The 27,687-nt window shown below is 42.1% G+C and overlaps 1 protein-coding gene and 1 long non-coding RNA gene across 6 annotated transcripts in view; one reads left to right on the top strand and one right to left on the bottom strand.

Moving 5' to 3' along the window:
- Positions 1-27,687, top strand: part of LOC117513713 (glutamate receptor ionotropic, kainate 2) — a 1,177,061-nt gene that overhangs the window by 735,609 nt on the left and 413,765 nt on the right. For all 5 annotated transcript variants that reach the window (XM_034173955.1, XM_034173957.1, XM_034173956.1 and 2 more), the window contains exon 10: positions 11,396-11,509. In XM_034173955.1, the coding sequence (XP_034029846.1) occupies positions 11,396-11,509 (114 nt within the window). The remainder of the gene's footprint in view (positions 1-11,395; positions 11,510-27,687) is intronic.
- LOC117513718 lies at positions 15,627-26,492 on the bottom strand. Its single transcript, XR_004561687.1, has 4 exons — positions 26,410-26,492; positions 25,232-25,234; positions 21,754-21,759; positions 15,627-15,636 (listed from the first exon to the last, which is right to left on the bottom strand). It is a non-coding gene; the product is annotated as an uncharacterized LOC117513718 (long non-coding RNA).

The raw sequence follows: 27,687 nt of genomic DNA, 5'->3' as shown, positions 1-27,687 counted from the left end.
CAATCATAAATTGTCATAATTTGAAGGAATAGATTTTGAGTTGCATTTGGACACATTTTAATACTTGCTGTAAAAGTAACTTATGGCTTCATATGGATAGAAAAGACAGATTTTGAGTACATGAAGGTGCACTCCTCTTTCAATAGGTGCATGTATTCTATACAGAAGCGGCGTCTCTGCAGTATTCAGCAGTCAGTTTAGGATTCATAAAACTATCACCCCGAAGAGAACCTGCTAATCTACTACTGATACAAATCATCCGATTGCTTGCAGCGGCAACCACTTCACACTTCAGCATCCTCACCTCACAGCTCCTCCTGACCTCTGGTCTGTGTGCATCTGCACCTCCATGAATAATTTACTCCATTAATAAAAAAACCCTTCAGAAGCCCTCCAAACTCATGAAGCCTGAATTAAAGAGCTGATTTGAAATTACAAAACCTTTCACAGGCGCTTGCACAAAGCATCAGTGGAGCTCTGAGGATAACGTGGTGGGTGTGGGGTTGTATGTTTGTGGTCCCGCCGAGTGATGCTCAGGACAGGGTGATTGGATGGAGTGGAAGGAGGAAAAGGTGTGGACATGAGGGAGAGATGCAAGAGTTACCTTCATCATCATCCACCACCTCTCACCTTCTTTTTGTTTTATCACTTTGTCTTCAACCAAACCATGAAAACATTGCAGGGTTGATCCAGATCAGAGACATCACTAAGGGCCTCTTCACACATAGTACAAATAAGTACAAGTCAGGGCAACTAACAGCGAAAAAGGTCGTATGAGCGAACCACAAAAACATCACACTGACAGGCAGACATGCACGATCCCGGTGTGATGGTTCGTGCACGCGACTGTGCCTTTCGAGCAAAAACACAGTGCGAGCACCACATCATGCCACTGATGTGGAGAACAATAAAATAAAAACCAGCTGTATAATTAGTGAATATCACTGGGTTGATATAAATAATACATAAAAGGGGACACAATACAAAATCCTGCAGTTAAATAATCCTGGTTAAAAAAAAAAAGTCACTCACGGGATTCAAACCCATAAACTCGGATTACCAGATGGAAACTTTACCACTGCGTTACCATCACGGGCCTGTAACCAGTGTGAAAAAATGCCTGAATTCAACAAAGACATGGACGAGGTGCGCTGTGTGCAGCCGCTGCAGCCCGGCGCAAAGGCAAAAGATATTTTCTGTATGTCCATGTGGGGACAGCAGGCAACTTGCAGTGTGCCTCACGGAGGAATATTGTCAGTTCATGTCCTTTCAAACACAGAATGTGTTCTCAAACTGGGACACCCAGGAGCAGAGATCTTTACAGGCGCGATGGTAAGCAGACACACCCCCTCCTGTCCATTCAGCACCCAGACCAATGTGTTTCTGTGTTATGTGGTCATTTATTTTCATTATTTGTTATGTAATTGCATATGTAGGTATTATATAACTGTCCTGGCGGTGGATTCTCTGTTTGTAATGTGTGCACTGAGCTGTCATCCATCTGCCAGTATGCTGTTATCAGCTGACAGGCCCCTACCTGTGCTGTGTACGATCAGACCTTGCTGTCTGACCCCCATGTGATCAGATCTTTACATACCTATAATCATTTTATGCAAGTGTGCTCCCCCAGGCACACCACCGGTGTGTGTGTGTGTGTGTGGGGGGGGGGCATGACATATGTGAACACTTGCGAGACACATGCACCGCATGTGTGTGGCTTTTTGCAACTCCACAGTCGTGGGGGCACTTAGACAAATTTCACATCCAGCTCAACAGTGATTGTCTGCTGACTGTTTTCGTGATGATAGTGCAAATGGCCACAAATTTTCTAAGTGCCAAACAAGCGGTGTTAGATATTCGTGTGTGTCAGCTGGACTTATACCGACACCTGCTGCGAGAGGGTTTGATGGGCTCTCACAGTGCACACGCTGTCTTTCAGCTGCTGGTGTGAGCAAATAGTTGTAGCAACAGGTGTACGAGGTGTTGGAAGCAGCTACGATTTTACATGTTTTGCATATGATTCTTGCTTCATGCACACTTCGTCCAAATTCGCACTATGTGTGAAGGGGCCCTAACATTACTCTTACACTTTTATCCTTTGGTCAAACTGTATTTGCTTCAAGAGGCAATGTGACAAGTTGCCATTCATTTACAGCTAGAATGGGTGTTTTACAGTATAAAGAGACAAGTGGTCACTATGCCTCCAGCCAAAGTAACTTAGAAGTGTATTTTATGCAAACACTGATCAACACAACATGGCAACTAGCTTCTGAGTGAAGGCAACATGATATAAATGGGTTGTTAGGTTTCTCAACTGGAAAGAAAATAATCCATGATGGTGGAATTAAATGTATTTATGTAATCCCAAATCACTGCATAAATCGCCCCTCAGTGCTTCACAAGGGTAAGGACCAGTGTTGCCACAGTTACTTTGAAAAGTACTTAACACCTCAACATGAAAATGACAACCCATTTTTCCAGTACTCACTTTACATGAACATAAACACTTGTTTTATAAAAAATAAAAAAAAGATATGTTTCTTGACCTCATATTTAACTGCTGACAGCACTGTAATGGTAAAACTTACAATTTCTAACATTCATTGTTTATAAATGTAACTATTAAATTGTTTCTAACATTTTTCTAACATTTAAATTCTTTCTAAACATTTTAGTTGTTGAAATTGTTATTATTATTATTATTATTATAGTATTAGTAGTAATAATAGTATGAAAAAAATGTCTTTAAAAGTGAACTTCTAATCTAGGGCAGTTGTGAGGAGCTACCCCACCCACTCTCCCACTCTCCCTTCCCGCATGGATTCACCCCTGGCTTGCTGTTTGTACAAAAGCACACTGTACTGACGAATGTCTGCCAGGGGTGAAGACAGTAAATTTGGACTGCTGGAGCGTACCTCTCTGGCGTGTCACAGAGAGTTTTGAAAATCTGCTACATCGGCCAAAGTAGCTGAGAAGTGTATTTTATGCAAATGTGTGTGTGTGTGTGTGTGTGTGTGTGTGTGTGTGTGTGTGTGTGTGTGTGTGTGTGTGTGTGTGTGTGTGTGTGTGTGTGTGTGTGTGTGTGTGTGTATACAGTGCCCTCCAAAGGTATTGGGCCACTCGATACATCACACATTTTATTTTTTATGCCATTTCAAATACAAAAAGTAAACTAGATTTGTCAATATAAAAAACGAAAAATTTTAATTTATCTTTGTTGGGAGGGTGTCGTGACACGGACCCACAACAGGGGGCGTTAAATGAAGGGACAATGGATAAGCCAAAAAGTAACAATTTAATGTTGTGAAGCGCACAACGAAGTACAGACAATAACAATATTGCGGAATGTCAATCATACACAAGGTGACGTGTGGGCAGGCTCGAAGATAGAAGATGTCTGGTGATAGACGAGCCGGAACCCACACAGCTTCCACCACCAACGGATCTGAAGAACACCGGAGCCGCCAAGCCCTGCGCCCCAGGTGGCCACTGTCTTCAGCAGTCAGACCCGGTACTGCTGGCAGAGAACAGAAACAGTTTGATGAGTGTGAGTACGCACACGCAGTAATCCCACAGTCTGTGTTAAGTTAGGAGGGAGAACCTCCACCTCCAGAAACAATTTCACCCGTGCAGCTCCTGTCAGTCTCTTCCCTGGAAGGAGTGAGAGGCGAAAAACGTCGCACTCCCACTATCCGCCAATCCAGCTTCAGACTGAGTCCACAGGAAAACGGCTGCACACAGAACAATGTTTAGATACAATAAATCACAGCAGAGAAGGTTACCTGTACGGTAGATGATTTCTCGGCGAGGAGGTGGAGTTGCAGTCCGGCCTTTATGGAGATGGTGATGAGTTGACGGAGTGACAGCTGGTGCTGATGAAGAGTGACAGCTGTCACTCCCAGTGGCTCCGGCGCCCTCTTGTGCTTGAAGCCCGCACTCCAAGCAGGGCGCCATCTGGTGGTGGTGGGCCAGCAGTACCTCCTCTTCAGCGGCCCACACAACAATCTTCCTTCAACTCGAACTCAAAGCATATCTGTACAACTTGATATGAATGAATTAAAACTATAAAAGCCAAGATGATAGGTGCATAAGTAATGGGCCACTTTGGGATTGTTATGATCCAAGCTGCATCTGAGTCTAATAGAACCCCAAAAATCAGGCAGCCAGGACACAAAACTGTTTGTATAAAAATGGATGTGCTTTAATCCACAAAGGAGAACACAAAAACACACAAGCTGTTGCAGGGATAAGTATACAAAATAATCAATGCAAAAACATGAGGCAGAGAATAAACCAAGGGGTGCAAAGGGGGCAATATACAGTGAGGCAAATAAATATTTTAAGCACTGTCAATTTTGCAAGTTTTCCCACCTACAAAGAATGGAGAGGTCTGTAATTTTTTTCGTAGGTACACTTCAACTGTGAGAGACAGAATCTAAAAAAAAAAAGAAAAAAAGAAATCATAAAATCACATTGAGCAGCCGGTCTGCGCTGTGTCAGCCTGATCCCATCAGATCTCAGAAGCTAAGCAGAGCAGGATCTGGTTAGTACGTGGATGGGAGACCTCTTTGAAACGCCAGCAGCTGTGTGTGTTTCTCCTGGAGTTGTGTCAGGAAGGGCATCCAGCATAAAACTTGTGCCAATTACCAATGCGGATCGGGCTGTATCCCCTGTGGCAACCCCGAACAAAACTGGGAGCAGCCGAATGAACAACAACAACAATGTATGATTTTTAAATAATGCATTTGCATTTTGTTACATGAAATAAGTGTTTGATCACCTACCAACCACCAAGAATTCTGTCTCTCACAGACCTGTTAGCTTTTCTCCTATTCTGCACTCATTACCTGTATTAATTGCATCTGCTTGAACTCGTTACCTGTATAAAAGACACCTGTCCACGCACTCAATCACACTCCAAACTATCCATCATGGCCTACACCAAAGAGCTGTCTAAGGACACCAGGGACAAAATTGTAGATCTACACAAGGCTGGGATAGGCTACAAGATAATTGGCAAGCAGTTTGGTGAGAAGACAACAACTGTTGGCAGAAATATTAGAAAATGGAAGAATCTTCCTTAGCCTGGGGCTTCACACAAGATCTCGCCTCATGGGGAAGGGATGATTCTGAAAAAGCCTAAAACTACATGGGAGGACCTGGTCACTGTTGTGAAGAGAGCTGGGACCATAATCGCAAAGATTTTGGCCCCTTCACACATAACACGATTGAGGCCAAATGGCACATGAAGGAAGATATGAATGCCACTCGTGAACTAGTGGAGCCACCTCAAATGCAGTCACCACATCCATTTGGATGTCACTCACACTGGAAACCCATTCCAACTCCGGGCAAGATGAGGTCATACTGCCATCTGATTGTGGCCACACAGCATGTCAAAAGCATTTCAGACATATCGTGCCATGGCCGAGGGGCTGCATGCACGTCGATCCTTGGCCGAATGGTGTGATTGACGCAGCCTTCACACCATGGCCGAATGACGATGAATGCCGTGTGAGTGCCCATTGAACCAACTCTCAGCCAGAGTTGGCGGAAGTCCACGTTCCACCCATCCAACACCATTTGCGGGACACTTAGAAAAGGTGGGGCCATTCCCGCAGCCAGTATGAAAGTAGAGAGCAGGTGACCACATTCAAGCTGGCTGCGTGAATGGCCCTGTGAGTGTGCGGTGTCCCTCCTTCCCCCAGCAACACAAATGGCATGCGAGTGTGTCGTTTCCCCCCTACACCATGATCTAACATTGTTGAGGTGCAGCTGAGGTGGGGAAGTCTCGAACAATGTCTGGAGTGCGATCGCTGTCCAGCACAGCTAACATCTGGACAGCTGGCCATGAATAACATCACCCTCTCAACATGCCACCATGATGCACTGCTGTGATTTGCTCTGGACAGGTGGGCATGGCGCCGGCGAGCCGCTGCAGCTGACTGCAGTGTCATTGCCAGTCACAGCTGGAGAACACACATGCCATGAAGAACACCATCTCTCAACATGCCACCATAATGCACGTGTCAACATGCTCTCCTGACATGGTAATGAATAAAAACACATATGACCTTTGCAATGGGTTCAGCAGTACCTCAGTGGACACTGGACACAATCAGCCAGGCTGCCCCATGTGAAAATATCAGTCTGATCATGTGAATGGCCAGCGAGCCAAGTGTGCGTCCAACACGTGAGTTATAGTCCACATGACACAGTATCCGCAGTGTCCTTCGGCACACCGCATGATGGACAGCTGGAGATGCGGTGATGTGTCCATGATATAAGTGCATCAATTCATATATCTCATCAAAATCAATTCTAAAATTTACCGGTAATAACATTTTAAAGATAACTGAAGTTTTAAGAGTGGCCGTAATAAAAATTTAAGAAACTTAAAGTGTATGAGCAACTTCGTCTGTTATTGCTCAAGCACATTGTAAACATTCACACAATGGAGTTTGATGCGGAAGAAAGATACGATTGGAATGTTTTGATTACCATTTACAGTTGGCATTTAAAGACTTGGGTGTTATCTTCGTGTTAAAGTCAGAACAAGAAGCTGCAGTGAAAGAGATCTATCTGGGAAGAGACACATTCTGTGTTGTCACTCCAACGAGAGCGGCACGCTGAGCAGTTTTGTGAAAGTAGTCCGGCGTGCTCAATCTGTGTGTGCGAGCTATCCCACAATGCCAAAATAGCAGAGATGTTGGTACAGCGAGAGCGGCACCCTGAGCAAGGTGCCAAAAGTCTAATCTGATGTGGCCACGTCCAAATCATTACTAATAGTTATCGGTTATCTGTAGTAGAGATACATTTTTTTTAGCAGTTTATCAGTTTATTGTCATAAAATATAACATGACAAAACTTTGTCATGGCTGGTTTGGAACAACAATTTAAAATAACACAAGGGCAGGTCAGCAGGACAGTGGGACTGTGGGATGACGTTATGTGTGAACACTTGAAGGATCTCATTGTGTGGTTGCCTCATGAATCAATTAAAGCAACATTGCCAAAACCTTTTAAAGAGCACATTGCTAATACAACCTGTGTAATTGACTGCAGAGAGACACTTTTCAAAAAGCAAAAAACTTGGATTCAAGAAGTGAGTCATGTAGTCACTATTATGCAAATAACACAGTTAAGTAGATATTTAATGGCTGTTTCCCCCTCTGGAATAATCATGTTTATTTATTTATTTATTTTTCTGACGCTCATGGTGGAAAATGTGACATGTACATAACACAGGTTTTTTTTTTTGTTTTTTAATTTGGAACATATATTGAAAATGTATTGAAAAAACTATTTTCCTTGTAACAATAACAAAATAAACAACTGAAAGTGTCTTATTTCCATCCTTCTTTATTTTCCTTCATACGGTGCTCTTTTGTTGTATGTCACACACATTACACTGATGACACTGTCATCACTGATATCATCAGTATACGTCAGTATACATCAGTTATCACTGATACGTGATGACTGTATTTTTAACAGATCCAGATATTTGGGGCAGAGCAGAACCTTCTTTGCAACAAATTCATCCACTAATGTTGGATGCATATCTGAAAAGTAGAAATGTTGGAGGTGTTTCATGTGTCTGTAAAGACTTTGTCAAATGAAATGTCCAAGTCTATGTGCAGGTGTTCAGTTGGTATCCAGATAACCAGCTGCAGGCACATCACTGGCACATCACTGTCAACTGAACCTAGAGGGATGTAAAGAATATGGCTTAGAGTTTATTTTAATTGGGGGTCACATGTATTCTGTCACTAGTTCAAACATTAAAATTAACAAAAGTTACCCACCTGGAGATCTGCCTTGGCCTGCGATGCATGAACACCCTGCTGTTTGAATTTCACCTGATGCTGAAACTCAAACCCAGGCTCTGTGACAAGGGACTTAAAGGCTTTTGCTGGACTCTACGTCTGCCATAAAGGAAATAAGTCGTGCCCCAAAACCTCTTTTAGCAGAACAGGACCAACCATATGCCTCAGAGCTTTTCAGATTGTTCACTGCCTCCCTGTCCAAAGCGAGAGCTAAGAAAGGAGCTAACAATACTCCTGTATGTTATCTTAGGTCACTTCTTCATGTCATGCTCTCACCTCTCTATTTTTGTAGACAGCGGGATTGCAATGTTGTCTCGTTTGAGCTGGGACAGCTGCTGTTTACATCTCTAACCCTCAGAAAGTGGATTCACATATACAGCTAACATGTATACAAACGCTGGTGTCACAGACCGAACGGTCCCCCCTAAAAATTGGTCCACCCTGCCTCCACTGCGCGTGTGTCATTTCAGACCACAGCAGCATGTCCCTTCACCCAAAGTGATCAAATGGATTAATGGGATTATTAACCATCAGATGACAAGGTAAAACCTCTTAAATCATTCTAAAGTCACTTTTAAGCAGAAATTAGGCAATATTCCGTGACGCTTTGAAATGACAGACGCCCAGTGAACTCATCAGCTAGCAGCCTGTGTAGCTGCGTCATTTTGATTGCTTCCTCCATCTTTTATAAGGAAATAATGCTGAATTTATGTGGAAATGATTGTTGTACAAAAGCTCCAGATATCTGTCGCTGAGACAGATGACTGGCAGAAACAAGGTGCTAATCTGTGAACTGCAGCTGATGATGCATGCTCAGTGAAGGCAGGGCAACCAATTTTTGGGGGGGAATGTTCGGTCTGCGACACCAGTTCTGGTTCATACTGGAAGTCTCACTCATAATTCACGCAAGGCCTCATGGGCATGGGCGCAATTTGGTGGGGGATAGGGGGGACATGTCCCTGACATATATGTGTGTACTTGAAACATGCTATGCCAGTCTTATGTGCAAACCATGTCAGTCTTATGTGCAAAACCATGTCAGAATAGTATCTTTGTTTCTGCAAGTTTGTATTTTTAGCAGCATTGACTTGTTTACAACACCTGTTTCTTGTTTGTCACATTCGGACTGCATTTGCCCAGATTTGAAACCAAAAATAGTTGCCTCTAGGGACATAAGTATCAATGGACCATATGTTAATTTACTAAATTCTGAAAGTTAGAAGAGGAAATCAGAAAAGCTATCTGGGACCTCAGAAAGCCCATCTGCAATTATTGCTTGATCTCAAAAAAATCAGTCTATGCAAGCGAAATTATGTTCCTTATTTCATTAGTGCCACTTTGAAAATTAAATTCATGATAAGTAATTTATCCTAAACTTATGATCTGTTGTTTTTCAAACTTATGCAAGAACAAATCTTGAGAAAAAAAAATGCAGTATGCGATAGTTAATAATTATTAAGAGCCTGTTCTTTCATATTTATGAATACATTTTACCACACTGCAGTTGTTTTTTTAATGAAAATTCAACCTATCATTCTTTTTGAGTTCTACACATTTGGTGATACCTTATTTACACCAGGATGTTAATAAAATCAATGCTTGTCTATTCTCAGAATAAAGTACTTGCAACTCAACAAAAATATAAACGCAACACTTTTGGTTTTGCTCCCATTTTGTATGAGATGAACTCAAAGATCTAAAACTTTTTCCACATACACAATATCACCATTTCCCTCAAATATTGTTCACAAACCAGTCTAAATCTGTGATAGTGAGCACTTCTCCTTTGCTGAGATAATCCATCCCACCTCACAGGTGTGCCATACCAAGATGCTGATTAGACACCATGATTAGTGCACAGGTGTGCCTTAGACTGTCCACAATAAAAGGCCACTCTGAAAGGTGCAGTTTTGTTTTATTGGGGGGGGATACCAGTCAGTATCTGGTGTGACCACCATTTGCCTCATGCAGTGCAACACATCTCCTTTGCATAGAGTTGATCAGGTTGTCAATTGTGGCCTGTGGAATGTTGGTCCACTCCTCTTCAATGGCTAGGAAGTTGCTGGATACATGCTGTCGTATACGCCGGTCCAGAGCATCCCAAACATGCTCAATGGGTGACATGTCCGGTGAGTATGCCGGCCATGCAAGAACTGGGACATTTTCAGCTTCCAAGAATTGTGTACAGATCCTTGCAACATGGTGCTGTGCATTATCCTGCTGCAACATGAGGTGATGTTCTTGGATGTATGGCACAACAATGGAACTCAGGATCTCGTCACGGTATCTCTGTGCATTCAAAATGCCATCAATAAAATGCACCTGTGTTCTTCGTCCATAACAGAAGCATGCCCATACCATAACCCCACTGCCACCATGGGCCACTCGATCCACAACACTGACATCAGAAAACCGCTCACCCACACAACGCCACACATGCTGTCTGCCATCTGCCCTGGACAGTGTGAACCGGGATTCATCCGTGAAGAGAACACCTCTCCAATGTGCCAAACGCCAGCGAATGTGAGCATTTGCCCACTCAAGTCGGTTACGATGACGAACTGGAGTCAGGTCGAGACCCTGATGAGGACAACGAGCATGCAGATGAGTTTCCCTGAGATGGTTTCTGACAGTTTGTGCAGAAATTCTTTGGTTATGCAAACCGATTGTTTCAGCAGCTGTCCGAGTGGCTGGTCTCAGACGATCTTGGAGGTGAACATGCTGGATGTGGAGGTCCTGGGCTGGTGTGGTTACACGTGGTCTGTGGTTGTGAGGCTGGTTGGATGTACAGCCAAATTCTCTGAAACACCTTTGGAGACGGCTTATGGTAGAGAAATGAACATTCAATACACGAGCAACAGCTCTGGTTGACATTCCTGCTGTCAGCATGCCAATTGCACGCTCCCTCAAATCTTGCGACATCTGTGGCATTGTGCTGTGTGATAAAACTGCACCTTTCAGAGTGGCCTTTTATTGTGGGCAGTCTAAGGCACACCTGTGCACTAATCATGGTGTCTAATCAGCATCTTGATATGGCACACCTGTGAGGTGGGATGGATTATCTCAGCAAAGGAGAAGTGCTCACTATCACAGATTTAGACTGGTTTGTGAACAATATTTGAGGGAAATGGTGATATTGTGTATGTGGAAAAAGTTTTAGATCTTTGAGTTCATCTCATACAAAATGGGAGCAAAACCAAAAGTGTTGCGTTTATATTTTTGTTGAGTGTATATCCACAGTTTCAAATTGCCTATGGTCTTCTCAAAACATTAAAATTACTGTTCTGGATGCTCAGAATGCATCTGATCTTATCTAGAAACCGCCCCCAATGGGCTTCGGACCTGTGGGCCTCGCACTTTGTCCCCCCCAATTACTAGTTCTAAATTGCGCCCTTGCTCATGGGGGCTCAGAGTAAGGTTGATGGAGAAATAGCATAAGAAAATTAAAATGTGTGAAATATCAAGCAGTCCAATTTTTTGGAGGACACTGTGTATATATAAAATGTCTGTGTGTGTGTGTGGGTTTGTAATTAAATAATAGTAATAGAGTGTCTTTGATATTCCAGATTGGAACCTGGGACCCTTCAAGTGGCCTGAACATGACAGACAACCAGAAGGGGAGGACGACTAATGTCTCAGATTCCTTGTCCAACCGGTCACTGATTGTCTCCACCATACTGGTACACATTTATCTTATTTCTGTGCTGCTGGAGCTGTCGACATTGTTGTCACTGTTTCTTCTTATGCAGTAGTTAGCTTATACATTTTTACACACATTATATTGTGTGATTTTAAAATCCATGAACTGCTATGCTTCTGGTACAGGAGGAAACCCCAGGTGCAGATACCGAATGAAAGGCTGTTAACTGGTTAAAACTGATTTTCCTAAATGTAAACTGTAGGCAAAGAGTCAACAGCCCAAAGGCAGAATGTTTCAAGAAATCTCTTGAGATGCATTCATAAAATGTCACAAAGAGAGAAAATAGCTGAGATTCTTGACACCAGACAAGAAAGATGATCTTGACAGGGGAAATTGCCAGGTGTACCTACACAAAAGCAGATGGAGATAATGGCAGGAAGCTCTGCAGGCTCATGCAAAAGGTTTTGGTGGGAATGATGAGGAAAACAGGAGATGTGATGATGAGAAAAACAAGAAAGATGTGAACATATACTTCTGGAATGACGTGGTATAGACAAATAAGAAAAAAGCCAGAAGATTGTTGTGCGTGAACAGAAGAGTAAATCCACTTGGTGATAATTAGGAGGTGCCATTGCTTGCTTTGCTGCCATTTTGCTAGTTATAAACGTAACTTGGGATGAGCGAGTACATCACTATCTGTATCTGTATCTGTTCAACCATCTAAATTATCTGTACTCGTAGTGGGTGAGGCCTAAACTAGTAGTGGCCGTGGTTTAATCTGAAATGGCTGTGGCTTAAATCAGTACATTTTAAGTCTGAAATTGATATGGATTTAGAAGTTGCCATATTTATTGTTTGCTGGAAAACTATTTACATTATTATTATTTGAGATTCAAATCAATGTTTTTGATCACAAAAGTAAGAGAACTATTTGCAGAACAAGTTTTTTATGAACTCAGAAAATGAATATTCTTAAGTGTATGAATGAATATTTACAGAACAGCCTCAGAATTGACATTCAATGTTTTTGATCACAATATTAAACAAACTATTTTACAGAACAAGTTTTTTTATAAACTCAGAACATGAATATTCTTAAGTGTATGAGTGAATGAATAACAGAACAACCTCAGAATTGACATTCAATGTAGTAGGAAATTATGAACTACTACGTATGCATGAACAAGAGTTGTCATACTCAACACACCTTTCTTTTTTTTAATTTTATGATCAAACTGATTTTTTTTCCAGTTATTTATTTATTTTTACTACCTAACATTCTTGGCCTTTTTTCCACATAAAGTTAAACGAGATTGATTAAGGTGTGTGTGTGTGTGTGTGTGTGTGTGTGTGTGTGTGTGTGTGTGCGTGCATGTGTGTGTTTGTATGTGTGTATGTGCGTGTGAGAAGCTGCAGAGAGACGTGTCTGTGTAGGGAGGAGCGGCGCAGTGTGTGACTGGCCAATCACAGAGTGTGAAGACAAGTCAGTTAGCCAATGAGAATTTTCCTTAAGCACGACCACAGATATTGATGAGTTTTATTCGGATCATGCTTGTGCTCGTCAAAAATGTTTTATCCGTACCGGATACTTGTTTGAAACGAGTATCCGGCTCAACCCGGCTCAACAATGGGGGCTGCATGAACTCAGGTCATTCAACAAGTTTTTATGATAGAAAATGTTTTTTGTTGTGATGTTGTCACACACATAAGGGCCCCTTCACACATAACATGAAAGACGCAAAAACTGGAAGAAAATGCGTGAACCAAACACGAAATGAGGAGCCACGAACCATTGTGCACGTGCACAAACACAGTGCACACAGCCGCTGATGTGGAGAAAAATAAAATAAAATCCAGCTGTATAATGAGTGAATATCACTGTGTTAATATAAATAATAAATAAAAGGGGACACAATACAGGACCCTGCGGTTAAATAACCCTGGTTAAATAAAAATAAATGCCACTTACGGGATTTGAACCTGCAATGTACAAAAGCATTGATTACCAGACTGAAACTTTACCACTGCACTGCACAATCACTGTCTTTAAACAGGAGCATAAAATGACTAAAATCAACAAGGTGACAAACGTATTTTTTAAAAAAAGAGAAACAAGCACCTTGATAACTGAACAAATGGCATTTGTTACAGTGTATTTCTGATGATGCGTGAATTAATGTGGTGTATTTGTCACACTGTTGGCTTGTCCTGCTGCGCGCCACTCACACGACATGTGTCGGACCGTGCTACGCGCATGTCCGGCCAACATGCATGTCCTGTCACACAGACGTGACATTCAGATCCACATGAACTGATGGTCCATTTCACCTGGGACAGCCTGTCATTGCGCGTGCTGTGCGCACTCCCCAGCCTGTGGCAAAACCAATATGTTTTTATGTATTTCCACATAAGGGCAGCAAGCACACACACACGCTTCACGGTAGAAAGTTGTAAGGTACTGTCCATCTGCAGCTATGATGTCCAGGACCAGAGATGTCAACAGCTGCTGCTCTTGGCAGCCAGCCATGCCCCCTGTCCATTCAGCGCACAGACCAAGGTGTCACGCTATGATCAGATGAGAGGCACCCCGCCTGTGTGTGTGTGTGGGGGGGGGGCACAAACCACATGCATGCCATGTGTTGTGGGAGGAGCCGACACTGTGGCATGCCAAATGTGTACTTGGCAACTCCACAGTCGAGGGGGCACTTAGACAAATTTCACATCCAGCTTGAAAGTGGTCACCTGCTCATTGTTTTTGTGCTAACAGCGCGAATGGCCACACATTTCCTAAGTGCTCCGCGAGCAGTATTAGATGTTGTGTGTGTCACCTGGAATTTGGCCGACACCTGCTGCGAATGGGCTGTCACAGGGCATACTCTGTCTTTCTGCCGCTTGTGTGTGTGAATGGTTGTAGCAACAGGTGTATGAAGTGTTGGAGGCAGTTCCAAACTTTCACAAATGGCATGCATTTCCTCCTTCGTGCGCTAGTCGCCTTCATTCATGTTATGTGTGAAGGGGACCTAACCAATGTATATGCAAGGGGCAGCATTAGATAGATGCTACTGGGGGCGACAGACCCCCTTCTATACAAAATATATTTACAGGTGCGTCTCAAGAAATTAGACTATTCTGAAAAGTTCAATATTTTTGTCAGCAATTTTATGAAAGTGAAATTTTTCTATATTGTTGATTCATTACATTCATTACATCCCTGGTTCTCAAGACCAGGCACCTAAGTGGTTCTACTCTACTCTTTTCTACTCTTCTATTTTACTCTTCCTTTTTAGATATTTAGATATACCTTAGTATACTAGCATAGTTCCACCATAGAATTGGAATATAATATATAAGATATACCTTACTGAATTTTCATGCGACCTAAATGTTTCAAGCATTTTTATTTATTTGTTTATTTTTTTTGTAATTGCAGCCTATTGTTCCAAAATATAGAAAATGAGTATCTAAAAATATTAGAATATTTAATTTCAAATCAGTATTCATGCAATATCAACACCATGAATCTCTCATTGTGGTTTAGTGCACATAGGCACCCTCATGGGGAAGACTCTTGAGCTGACAATTCTCTAGAGGACACTCACTGACATCCTCTACAAGGAGGGTAAGCCTCAGAAGGTCTTCGCTGATAGATCTGGCTGTTTGCAGTGTTGTATCAAAGCATATTCATGAACATGGCCAAAATTTGGTAGCTGACCTTTTCCTTACAATGCAAGAGTGTGCCTAAGGCCTCATTTACAACCCGCCATACGTGGTGTGGACACACACTTGTCACAGGGAGTGGTAGCTTGGAGCCATGCTGTAGGAACCCAGCGGAAAGTTTGGGAAAGAGTATGGGCATAGTACTTGGGGAATATTGCAGCATCAGTCCGTGTGTTATCAGTGTGTATTTGGTGCATGTGACTTGCAGCCATAAGCCAGGAGTACAGGCCACCCCAGTAACATAGGTGTTAGCACATGCCAATCGTTCCTGAGTAGTATGTGATGCAAACCAGGAGTGCATATAAAACAAAAAATGTGTCACTGTTTAATTATTGCAATAGCAGTTGATTGGTCGGGTTAATTTTGTTTGCCATTGCATTTAGTTATTTATTGCCTTGATTGCCTTTTCTCTCTACCCAAAGTCCTTTTTGTATGTTTTGCAGGTAAAGACTTACTCAATCACAGACTCTACCTTCCAGTTTGTGTAAAGGAGTGCATGGTGCAATGTAAATATTTATAGTAGTGGCGCAGCTTAGCTAAAATTTCCATAACAATTTTCAATTTTGTGATTAAAGCATAGAATTTGGTACACATATAGCCAGAGATATTATAAATAAAATTGGATATTGGGCCATCATGAATTTTTAATATGTCATTCATGGCAGCCATTTTCCAAAATGAAAATTGAAATAAGCTCCAATTGTATTAAAAAAATATAAAATGTGCTCATTTTTGATTTAGTTGATAGGGATTTTAAAAGGAATCCAGCTGTCATGCTTAGTTATCATGTTACAGGGTAACATATGTCATAGAATCAAATGGACGTCAACCTTGTTTGACCTTTACTTGGGAGACCAAGCATTCATCACAGTCAAAATTATTCAGTTTATTAACCCTCTGGGGCCAACGCTGTCGTATATGACAGCTAAGACCAAGCTTTACTAAATTATAAATAACTTTTTAATGATATGAGATAGAAACTTACTTTTTTACTGAAAAGTTAACTCTGCAGACTTTCAAGCCAGCCATCGGCCATCTTTGTACTCCTCATACAAGTAGAAGCTGTGTGATGATGTGCGCAATGTGAGTATCCAGTCGGAATTGGTTCACCGTCACTTGCTTTTCCAAAATCCAATCGTAGGGCAGATTTACCTCACGTGAAAAGCCAAAGATCGTTTTCAGGAGTGATATGTTACTAGTTAGCCCTTTTGAATAGCCCCCTGGGTGCTCCAATGAGTACATACTATTCAGCTCCAGTGCGCTCTGCGCCATTACGCACAGCGATCAGTGAAAGCAGACGGAGCAGACGGAGAGCCTCTGATGACAATCTCACATGCTTTCTCTGAATCCTTTCCATTCTATTTTAAGAGACATTTTAAGAGAATGGACATCTTTTAAACAATGCCTGTGTTTTTAAGTCTTAAACTGTTTTTTAAAAACTTATATATACAGTATATACTGTGATCAAAATTTGTGTATTTTATTTGTTAATTGCTTATATTTTATATTTTCTTTTACAACATATTTGGTCAACCAAGGAAAGGATATCCTGCCTGGAGGCTTATTTTGCCAAGAAATCATGCCATTTGGAACAACATGACTTTCATGCAAAGCAACCAAGATAACTGAAACTTTGGGGAATGATCGTACACAGACTGAAGTTTAAGTCCACCAAATATCTTGAAATTTCTTGAAATTTGCTGGACCTTTGTTTTTTTGGGGGGGTGGGGTATGCCTGATGCAACTCTATATTATGTGGAAAGTGGGAAGGGGTGGGTTTTGAACCAGGAACCTTTCACACTGGAAGCAAGATCCCTAAACCACATAACCACTAACCCTGTTCAATAGCAAGTTGAATTGGACAAAGTTTTACACCTGTGGTCATTCATTCATTCATTCATTGAAATTCACTGAAACAGAACCTCATGTTTGTGTTACACAGTCTCTTCACACGTAGTGACCTCAACAGGTGCAATATTCACATGCATGACAATCATTCATTGACTAATTCATACATTTTTGGCTGCTTATCCAGGTCCAAGTTGTGGTGGCAGCAAATTATGCAGCTCACCTTGCACTTCCCTATCCTCAGCCAAGTCTTCATATGGGATCCTGTGGCATTCCCAAGCCATCTGGGAACCATAATCCCTCCAGCATGTCCTGGGTCTTCCCCAGAGCTTCTTCCCGATTGCTCCCGGTGTGTAGTGAGCGTCTTGTATGGCAGCACCCTGACATTGGGGTAAATGTGAGGTATTATTGTAAAGCGCTTTGAGCATCTGATTGCCTAGAAAACCTACCTGTAGAGGACCAGGAGGTATCCTGACCAGATGCCCTAGCAACCTCAGCTTTTTTTTTTTTTTTTTTTTTATGCAAAGGAGCAGCATTTATACTCTGAGTCCCTTCTGGATAGTCAAGCTTCTCACCATGTACCCGGGTGCAAGCCCAGATACCAGACAGAAGAACCTAATGTCCACTGCTTATATGCACTACCTTCTTTCAGTCACTACCCAAAGTTCATGGCCATGGCTGAGGATAGGAGTGCAATGTGGTAAATCTAGAGCCTTGTCTTCTGGCTCAGCTTTTTCTTCACCATGCCAGTCCAGTACATCTGCAGTTCCTCAGATGCAGGGATGAGGATCTGCACCTCCAAATCTGAGACCATGTTCCTCTGTCAGAAAAGGGTGCATTGTCCCCTCTGTGTCAGAAGAGACTTACTGCTCCATGTGGAGGAACTCGTGTGTTGGTGTCTTGTTCATGAGCAGGCATATTACAGATGTTCTCTATTCCTGAACAACATGAAAGTGACACTCATTCTGTAGTTATGAATAATAAACTTTTTTTTTTATATTAGAAGCAGGCATGGTCCTTGCACTTCTGAAACATTACACGGTATATTTATCTGCAGCTCTAACATTAGCCTAAAGGTACTTAATCTGCACTACAACATTACAGCAGTGATTTCCAAAGTAGATAAACTGTTGATAGGCCAAGATCTCAACAGTAATTACATCATGTTTTATACGACATAATCTGCAGGAAAATGATGAGAAGCTGAATGAAAGTGTGCATCAATCAAATGTAACAAACCCAATTATTGTCAGCCCTCCCTCCTTTTCCTTGCTGCTCACAGCCATCACACATCTCCACATGACTCAGTCCTGATATGGCAATTACAGGCAGCGAGATTCTTTCCTAATAACTGCAATCCAATCACTTCGCAGCATTTATGGAAGGAAAGAAGGCCCGTGATAAATAATGACAACCCACAATTTAGCTGATGTTATTTTTATACTCCCGTCTGTTATAACAGAATCATAAATGTATTTAATTTGTCTTTCTTTGACAAGTTTCTCCTCGCTGTTGTGATGGTTCATAATATGTGACTGTGGAAAGACAGAGTAACAAGTAGGACCAGATGGTGAATGTACATCTGTTTTCACATCTTTGTCCTAAGCGTTTGGGAGGGCGGGGGGTGGGGGTTAAGTAATTTTCTTCTCAGAGACAGTAATAAAGTAGGGACAGTGGATCAGAAATGTTGTTTTGTGGCAAATTAAACACATTATGTATGGGTTTAGGTCATTCTATTGTGGAGTTAATACAGCAAGTTATTGTTTATAAGGTTGTGTTATTTATTTCTGCCCAAGTGTAATTTCCAGGTGTGTAAAATGGATTGTAAAATTTTTGATTCACTGTGCCCTAGACACTAATTCACAGGGCACAGTGAATCAACTTACAATATAATGAAAAAACACATGATTATAAAGATTTCTTCAAAATGATTAAAGATATGCTGATGCACATACAAACTATAATCCACTAAACCAGCTATGTAATGTGTGAGTGTCTTATTTAGTGATATAAGTCCTTTAGAAACTATTAAAAATACAGCTGTCATAATTTCTGTTCAAATGTGAAAACAGTTTTTTATATACACAAAATATAGAAATAATTCAGGGAAAAAATAAATGTATAAGCTTCAACAAGTAACATTTGTCATCCACTTGATACTGGGCTTAGTAAATCACTTTTTAGACTGATTCACGGTGCCCTGGGTGCATGTGACACATGAGTCATGTTATCAAATAGCTGATAAACTGGAGAAGACATAACACATGCTCATCAGTTGGACAGGGTAGTCTTCTAACTAATAATTTTTTTGGGCCACCTTTCCTTAAATCAACTATAACTTACAAACTTAAGTTCAAACAACTTAATTCATTCAGGTTTTTACAAATTGTAACACTTCTTTAAGTTGGTTAAAACATTCTGTTTTTTCAGTGTAGTTTTACCCTTAATGTATCGAAAAACAAAACACTAATTTATAAAAGGCTGTCTTTATGCATAACAATATGGCATAACTGCTGCAAATATATATGTAGTTTTGCAGATATAGCTACTGATTTACTGTGCCCTGTGATTCATTGTGCCCCGGTTTCTCCTACGTCCAATAAACAAGTCAATAGGAGGGAGAGCCATAAACCACCAAATGTTATTCATCAATCAATCACTCACTTTTACTTGCCTTTTCTTACCAAATTGGAGTCCTCCATTTTGGTCAAGTCAGCTGGTGATTTGGGAGTACAGTGTACTCTGGTTTGGGGTTCTCTGCTTCAATCAAGTTGGAGACCTGCATCCAGAGAAAATACTCTAAAAAGAAAGGGCAGCTGAGGGAACACACAAAAGCATTTTTCAAGAGGCTTAAAAATAATGACATCTTTAGTGGGAGTCTGTGATGTCTGCAGGCTGTTCCAGCTTTCAATAATAGGTGCCGTATAAAGCACCATTTCAATTTGATTTTACTCTAAATAGACATTTAAAGATGCAATATGTAATGTGCACATTGTCAGCCCAAAACTACAGCAAGAGGTAAATGTTTGACTTTTGCTGCCTTTACTACCCAGACATCCTGTTGGTAGGCATCAGTAAACAGAACAGGCTTATGTTGAACACCTGAGCCATTAAAACAGCTTATTCCAGGACCAGGCCCACTGTGGCTATACGAGCTGCTTAGCTGAACTGAATGTTGGCATTATTTAAAAAAAACTTACTTACAAATATTAGTAGTGATGAGTTGCAGGAATATTTGGGCTTCTTTCCAAAACACAGTGTATTTGGGCTCGTCACTACTTCTGTTGTAACGAAGAATGTCCAACAACAGTTAGTCACATATTGCTCATTATATTACACCTAAATAGATCCTTATCATTTGATTGGTGGATGGTATGTCATGTGACATTCATTATTTGTCCCAGTGTATGACTGACATCAGATACTGTGCATTTTGGATTTATTTTCTGTCCACTCCTGAACCACGTTTCACTTTCATGAATGACTTCAGATGTTTTTCATAAAAATACTTCCATGATGTAAGGAAGATAAATCCAGTGCACAATAACTCAATTAGAAGCTTAACTAGGGCAGAGCCAACTGCTGTGTGAACACTACTGTCTCAGCCACAGTACTGTCTCAGCCCCACTGCTGTTGGCCTTCTGTTCTGAGAAGATAAACCGGTTTAATTTTAGTAAAATTATATGTGTATTGGAAAGAACGGAAAAGAAGCTTGTATAAAGTGTCCAAGGCATTTTCAGTTAAAAGCAGACAACAGACTGATTCCTATGGATTTTGACCTGCCGAGTTCAGAAATTGCTTTTGGCATGCTGTATCTTTTCCCCCTTCACCCCCTAATTTGCATAAAGCAAAATGGCTGCTCATTTCATGAAGCTTTTTTAAAAGTTTGCTTGTGTTTATATTAGAAGAGAAAATAAAACTTCTATTTCTATGTATTTTGACATGCTGAGTTCAATTATTGTTGTTGGCAAGCTGTATCTTTACTCCTTGACCCCTATTTTGCATAAAACAAAATGGCCGCCCACTTCTTTAAATTTGTCAGAAGTGTGGTGCTGTTTGCTTTGGATGAGAAAATACAACTTATATTTCTATGTAATTTAACCTGCTGAATTTAAGTATTGCTGTTGGAAAGCTGTATCCCTACTCCTTCACCCCATAATTAGCAAAATATGTAATTAATTTAGTGACTGCCTGGTATTGTTACCACCAAAATGTAAGCCATATTTGATTTGACCAAGGCAAGCAAATAAGCAAAATGAAGTAAAATAAATGATAGTTTGAAATGAAACACGTTTCTTCGCATTAAATATGCATGTCTCTAAAGGCCAAATGTGGGTAAAACTGTTCTAACAAGAGCAGAGCGCCGCGCAGTGGTGCGCAGTGGCGCGCAGTGGCGTGAGGCTCACTGTATGGTAGACGAAGGCACAAACCGGATATGGCACAAAAAATCTCCCCAGTGGGGAAAAAGCCACAAACCGCTGTCATAAGAAGCCGTAAAAAGCCACAAACCCATGGTAGACGAGGCACAAACCGGAAATGGCACAGAAATCTCTGCAGTGGGGGAAAAGCCACAACTGTTGTCATAAAAAGCCGTAGAAAGGCACAAACCAACGGGAGACGAACATAGACATTATAAAGAAGAGTAGATGCCACATTGGTTGCTGAGGAGCAAGAAATGCAGCCGCCATCATGGAGCGGTCATTGTGGTGATTCTATCACAAGGCACTTGAAGGTTTGATTTTATAATCTTATTTTCTTTTTAAATATTTTGAACATAATATGTGTGAAATACTAAGTGTTCCAATACTTTTGGAGGGCACTGAACGACCTGCGGTATCGTTCCTTCTTGCACGGAGGGTGCCTCAATCTGTCATTGAATGAGCTGCTCAGCTCCACTACAGTCCAGTGCAGAGTGTGAGAGGAGTTGTCCATGATGGATTTGAACTTGGCTAACACCCTCCTCTCAGCCACCTCCTCCAGAGAGTCCTGAGGACAGCCCAGGACAGAGCTGGACTCCCTGACCAGCTTATTCAGTCTCTTTCTCTCCCGCTCTGTGCTGCCCGGGGCCCAACAGACGACAGCATAGAGGATAGCAGAGGCTACAACAGAGATATAGAAGGTCTTAAGCAGAGGCCTGCTCACTCCAAAGGATCTCAGTCTCCTCAGGAGGTGGAGGCGACTCTGGCCTTTTTTGTACAGGGTGTCGGTGTTGTGAGTCCAGTCCAGTTTGCTGTTGAGGTGAACACCCAGGTATTTGAAACTGTCCACAGTCTTTATGTCCTCCCCCTGGATGTTCACCGGTGGGTGAGGTGGTGGTTTCCCCCTGAAGTCGATCACCATCTCCTTCGTCTTACTGGTGTTGAGACACAAATGGTTGCGCTCACACCAGTCCACGAACTCTGTGATGACCGACCGGTACTCCAGCTCATTCCCCTCAGACACGCGACCCACAATAGCGAAGTCATCAGAGAACTTCTGGAGATGGCAGCTGTCCGTGTTGTAGGTGAAGTCCGAGGTGTAGAAGGTGAAGAGGAAAGGCGAGAGGACGGTGCCCTGGGGGTCCCGGTGCTGCACCTTACCACCTCAGACTGACATACTATCTCTCTAGTAACAGTGTGGTTACATAAATAATACAAATGCTCCTTAAGTCTAATGAACAACTCACTTATTACTGATCCTAGAAAGTATAAAGTCAAAGGAATTGTTTGTAGACCTCCAAGACAGGATTGTCTTGAGGCACAAATCTGGGGAAGGGTACAGAAACATTTCTGCTGCTTTGAAGATGCCAATGAGCACACCAGAGCTCCATCACTTCTCTGTGGAGAGAGGAGAACCTTCCAGAAGGAAGACCATCTCCGCAGCAATCCACCAATCAGGCCTGTATGGTAGAGTGGAAAAAAAAGACTCATTGCTGTGAAGAAAAAAAAATAAATAAATAAAAAAAATACATGCTGCGACAGTTTCATCCAAGCAGGAACACAGTGTGAGCAACTGCGCGATGTGCAATCACATCTGCAGCTGCTGTGAAAAAAATACAAAAAAATACATGCCACCCCAACCTGGTCTCACGGTAAGTCATGATTCAGCAGCACAAAATATATCTATTGGTTCGTGATATTGTGACAAAAAGCGCCTCATTTTTGTCACAGCAGCATGAATTCATTTTAATTAATTCCGTGATGGCTGCACAAAATTAAAAGTGAAGTGGGGCGGGGTGGTTATGGTTAAGGTTAGGGTTGGGGTTGGGGGTATGAGTATGGTTAGGAATAGTGATTTCAAAAAATCTCATCACGAAAATTTGACTCATTTCATCACGGGAGCATGAAAAAAAAGTGACACTGGGCTGGCCACCCACAGAATTCGAACCTGCAATTTCCAAAATCTCTGATTGCCAGTCAGAACCTTTACCACTAAGCTACCATCGCTGTCCTGTAAAAAGTGCAGGAAAATTTCTGATATCAAGAAGGACATGGATGTATTTAAAAAAAAAAAACACCCAAACACCATATAAAAGCACCACATTTTATTGAATCTCTCTTTTCAAGCAGACAATACAAGCATGAACTGTCTGTTCCTCTGTAGATGACCCATGGTCACAGACGCACAGTCATGAAATAACATGAAAGAGAAGCAAGACGCTCTTATCATGTCCACATCTGCTGGCAGCGTGTCCAGCTGGCCCTGTGCACATGTCCTACCCGTCATGCATGTCTTGTGGACGGCGCACTGCAGGACAGACACAGTGTCATGTGTAATAGAGCTCACGTGGGTGGCGGGACGTTCAGCTCGCCCACTGCGTGTTATGATCTGACGGCCCTTTTTACCTGGGGTAGGCTGTCAATGAGCACACCGTGTGCACGCTCGCTGCAAACCATTGCAACAGTGACATATGTTTTTGTGTATGTCCACATGAGGACAGCAAGCAGACACATGCCTGTCATAGTGGACAGTTGTTAGTTCATGTCTGTCCAAACAGTATGCATTCTCCAGCCCTGACATTCAGAACCACAGATCACCACAGCTGCTCCTGTCGGCAGACACGCCCCCTGTCAGTTCAGCACACACACTAATGTATCGCTGTGTCTGTTTGCAAAGCCACACTCATGGGGACACTTAGACAAATTTCACTTTTTCTAAGTGCCAAGCGAGCAGTGTTGGATGTTCATGTGTGTCAGCTGGAATTTGGCCAACACCTGCCGCGAGAGGGTTTGATGGGCTCTCACAGGGTACACTATGTCTTTCAGCCGCTGGTGTGTGCAAATAGTTGTAGCAACAGGTGTATGAGGCATTGGAGGCAGCTATGATTTTACACCTATTGCATATGATTCCTGCTTCATGCGCACTTCATGTGCAATTTGACCACATTCATACTATGTGTGAAGGGGCTCTTAAGCATGTTTGAATTGGAAATAAGCCAGTCAAATAAGGATGTGATACAGCTCACCAGGATTTGATTTTAAATATTAACTGGTCAGTTAGATAGCTCAGAGGGGGCCCTCCAATGTTCATCACATCAAAATAAATGTAAATATGATATGAGTTGTCTTGGAATCATAACAATGAATACTATTTGAACTTACCTTACTAAACTTACACTCATTCTGAGTATGTGACGTTTTCATCCTATCTTTTCTTTTGGGGAGTGGACATTTAGTGTGGGTTTCTTTTTAAATTGTAATGCTACTTCAATTTGATTTTCCCTGTGTAATTTTCCACTCAACACCAGTTTCATTTGGTCAAAAATAAAATAAAATAAATAAATACCAGGTGGAGACACTGTATCTTGATTGCATTCCTCTCACTAAGTTGTTCACCATGTATCCTCATGATATAGTCTGTTGTGAAGTGTGAACTATCTCACTTAAATGACACAGCAGCCAATAATGGAGAAGTGGAGTGACACATGACAAGATTTAGGACCTGTAAATTATAGTAATGTAAAAAACATATTCTGCCTGGGACTATTTTTGGCATGTCTGCTTCCATCCTCCATCATTGTGACAGTTAATTGTGTAACTACATGGATGTGTGCCCAACTGTCAACAGATGTGTCAGAAAATATTCCAAAACTTTGCAAACCATGTTCTTTAAAGACAATCTGCAGTGGTTTAAATACTGAAGAAGAAGGGAAAAAAATCAGTGAAATAGTGTGACGGCAGTGGATAACACTACATGATTAGTTCAAGTCTGGGAGAACAGACTGGAGGCCGTGTCACTGCATACACCAGAGTGGGACTTGGAAAGCAACCACCAATCCAGACATCTGGCCCATCCCCATTTTTTAAAATTGCCCATGCATCTGCCACAGCTACATGAAAAATGTGTATCCCCTTCACCTTCCCCAGCTGCTGGGATCCTCAGCAGCATGCTGGAATGTTCCCAGAGCAGACCAACATATCATAACTGACATGACCTCACAATGGAAGTTATAGGCCTCATCTGAGTCTCGCTAATAAAATGCTCATTTGACACAAAGGCATTCCAGCCACACCAAAGGATCCTCTAACAGAACTAAGTACCAAAGACATCCAGTCATAACCATAGGTCACCGTTTGTGAGCTTTGAAGACTCACAACCATAGACTAAGACAGGAAGCACCAAAAGTCCCAAAAGTCTTGGCGCTTGATTCTCCTGTCAGGATTCGTGGTGTGGCACAAACAGGTGACAGACACAAATGAAGGCTCAAAGGCTGAGGAATAGGAGTAATCAAAAAAGGCTTTATCTTGAAATCAGGCAGTGGTACTGTACACAGCATGACAGTCAGCGATGCAGAGGTGATAGACAGTCATTAGGCAGAGGTGTGGTCCAAAAATGAGCAAGGTTCAGAAACATGGCAAGACAGAGTTCAAAGGCTGAGACTAAGGCAAAGTTCAAAAAGCAAAGCAGGGTCAAAACCAGGTAGGCACAAGAACAATGACAAAATACTAGGATAAGGGCTGGAACAAAGGCTGAGGTACAAGGCGTAAAGCACAGCAAATTAGCAGTGAAACACAGATCACACAAGGCATAATACACAGCAGGAAACCAGGACATGATGGGAGACAGGTGGGGCGAACATTGAGGAAGGGGCCGTGGTCGGACGACATACGGATGATGGAAGACAGGAGGATCGAGGGTGAGTGACAGACGGGATGTGACAAACAGGAGCAGACAAGAAGTATCTGTGACTATAACAAACACTGATAAAAAATAAAATACCTAAAACAAAGATAAACAAAACCAAAGGCCTCATCAACAATCCACATGAAATGAACAAACAAACAAAAAAAAAAAAACAAAGAGACAAACAAAACAAAAAACAGAAAAGAGATCAACAAAACAAACTCAACAAGTGACTTAAGTATAAAAAATAGAAGGCCATGGACCATGCCAGACAGTAGAACAATGTGAGGGAAAAATGGACACAGGCAGGGGACAAACCAAGACATAGGCCTGGACAGGGGCAGACCATGACATCACCCCTCCCAAGGCAGGTGACACTGGCGGCCAACTGAAACCCCTTCCCAAAACGCAGTGGGAGGCATCCACCAGCCAGAAGAACATGAGTGGGTGGAGGGGGCCATAAGCCATAAAAGGAAACTGGGTAGGGATCTAAGGAACCCACACATGGCTAACGGGACATGGGGCAGGTGACTGTATGGCTGCCTAAGAACCGAAAGGCTGCCAGGAGGGCGACCATGTGGCAAGCAAAGATAAACTTGAAGGCCAGGACAGAGGCCACAGGAAGAGTCCGCGGGACAACCATGCGACCCACTAGGGTCCACGGCGGGGTCAGGGCAGAGACCATGCAACCCATTACAGTCTGTGGTAGAGTGAGGAGGTTGGCCGTGAGGCCCATCAAAATTCATGGAAGAGTCAGGGGGTCGCCCATGAAACCCATTGAGGACCATGGTTGAATCAGGTCAGACATGATACCCAGTAAGGTCCATGGTTGAGTCAGGGGTTGGGCCATAAGGATGGCAGGCATCCATGGCAGGGTCAGCGGGAGCACCAGCAGACATATGACATAAAATGTCAGAACTCCCCTTTTAAGAGATGGTGGCGGAAAAAGGGAAAACTGAATTGATCAACAGAACTGAGAGAGAAGAGACCTCACTTAATAATGGGACCCACAAATTGGGGAAGCTGAAGAACTGAAAAACTACCCACACAAAACAGAAAAAAACAACTGAACTGAGAGATAGACAAACAGATAAACAACCCTAAGAACAAAACCATTGTAATAACAGTACATAAAATGTAAGAGAACCAATAAAAGGACCTACTCCAGAGGCAACCAATCACACACACACACACACACACACACACACACACACACACACACACACACACACACACACACACACACACACACACACACACACACACACACACACACAAAACAATAAAAGAACTGCAAGGAGAGCAAACAGAACTGACATGAGAAACAGACTTGGTTAATAGAACACAAAAAAAAATGAACAAACCACCAAAACAAAACACTATGAGGACCACAGAAAACAAATAAACTAGCAAAAAAAAAAAAAAAAAAACTACGTGGGGAGTAAAACCACCTAACAAAAGAAAGCAAAAAGTTAGAAATCCAACCAAACAAACTCAGGCGACAATCAAAAACAGATACATAACTTATTAATGGCCCTGGGAGAGAAATCA

Source organism: Thalassophryne amazonica, chromosome 7, assembly GCF_902500255.1.
Source record: "Thalassophryne amazonica chromosome 7, fThaAma1.1, whole genome shotgun sequence".
Lineage (NCBI taxonomy): Eukaryota > Metazoa > Chordata > Actinopteri > Batrachoidiformes > Batrachoididae > Thalassophryne > Thalassophryne amazonica.
Note: the sequence above shows the minus strand (reverse complement) of the source record. Positions and strands in the feature narration are given on the sequence as shown.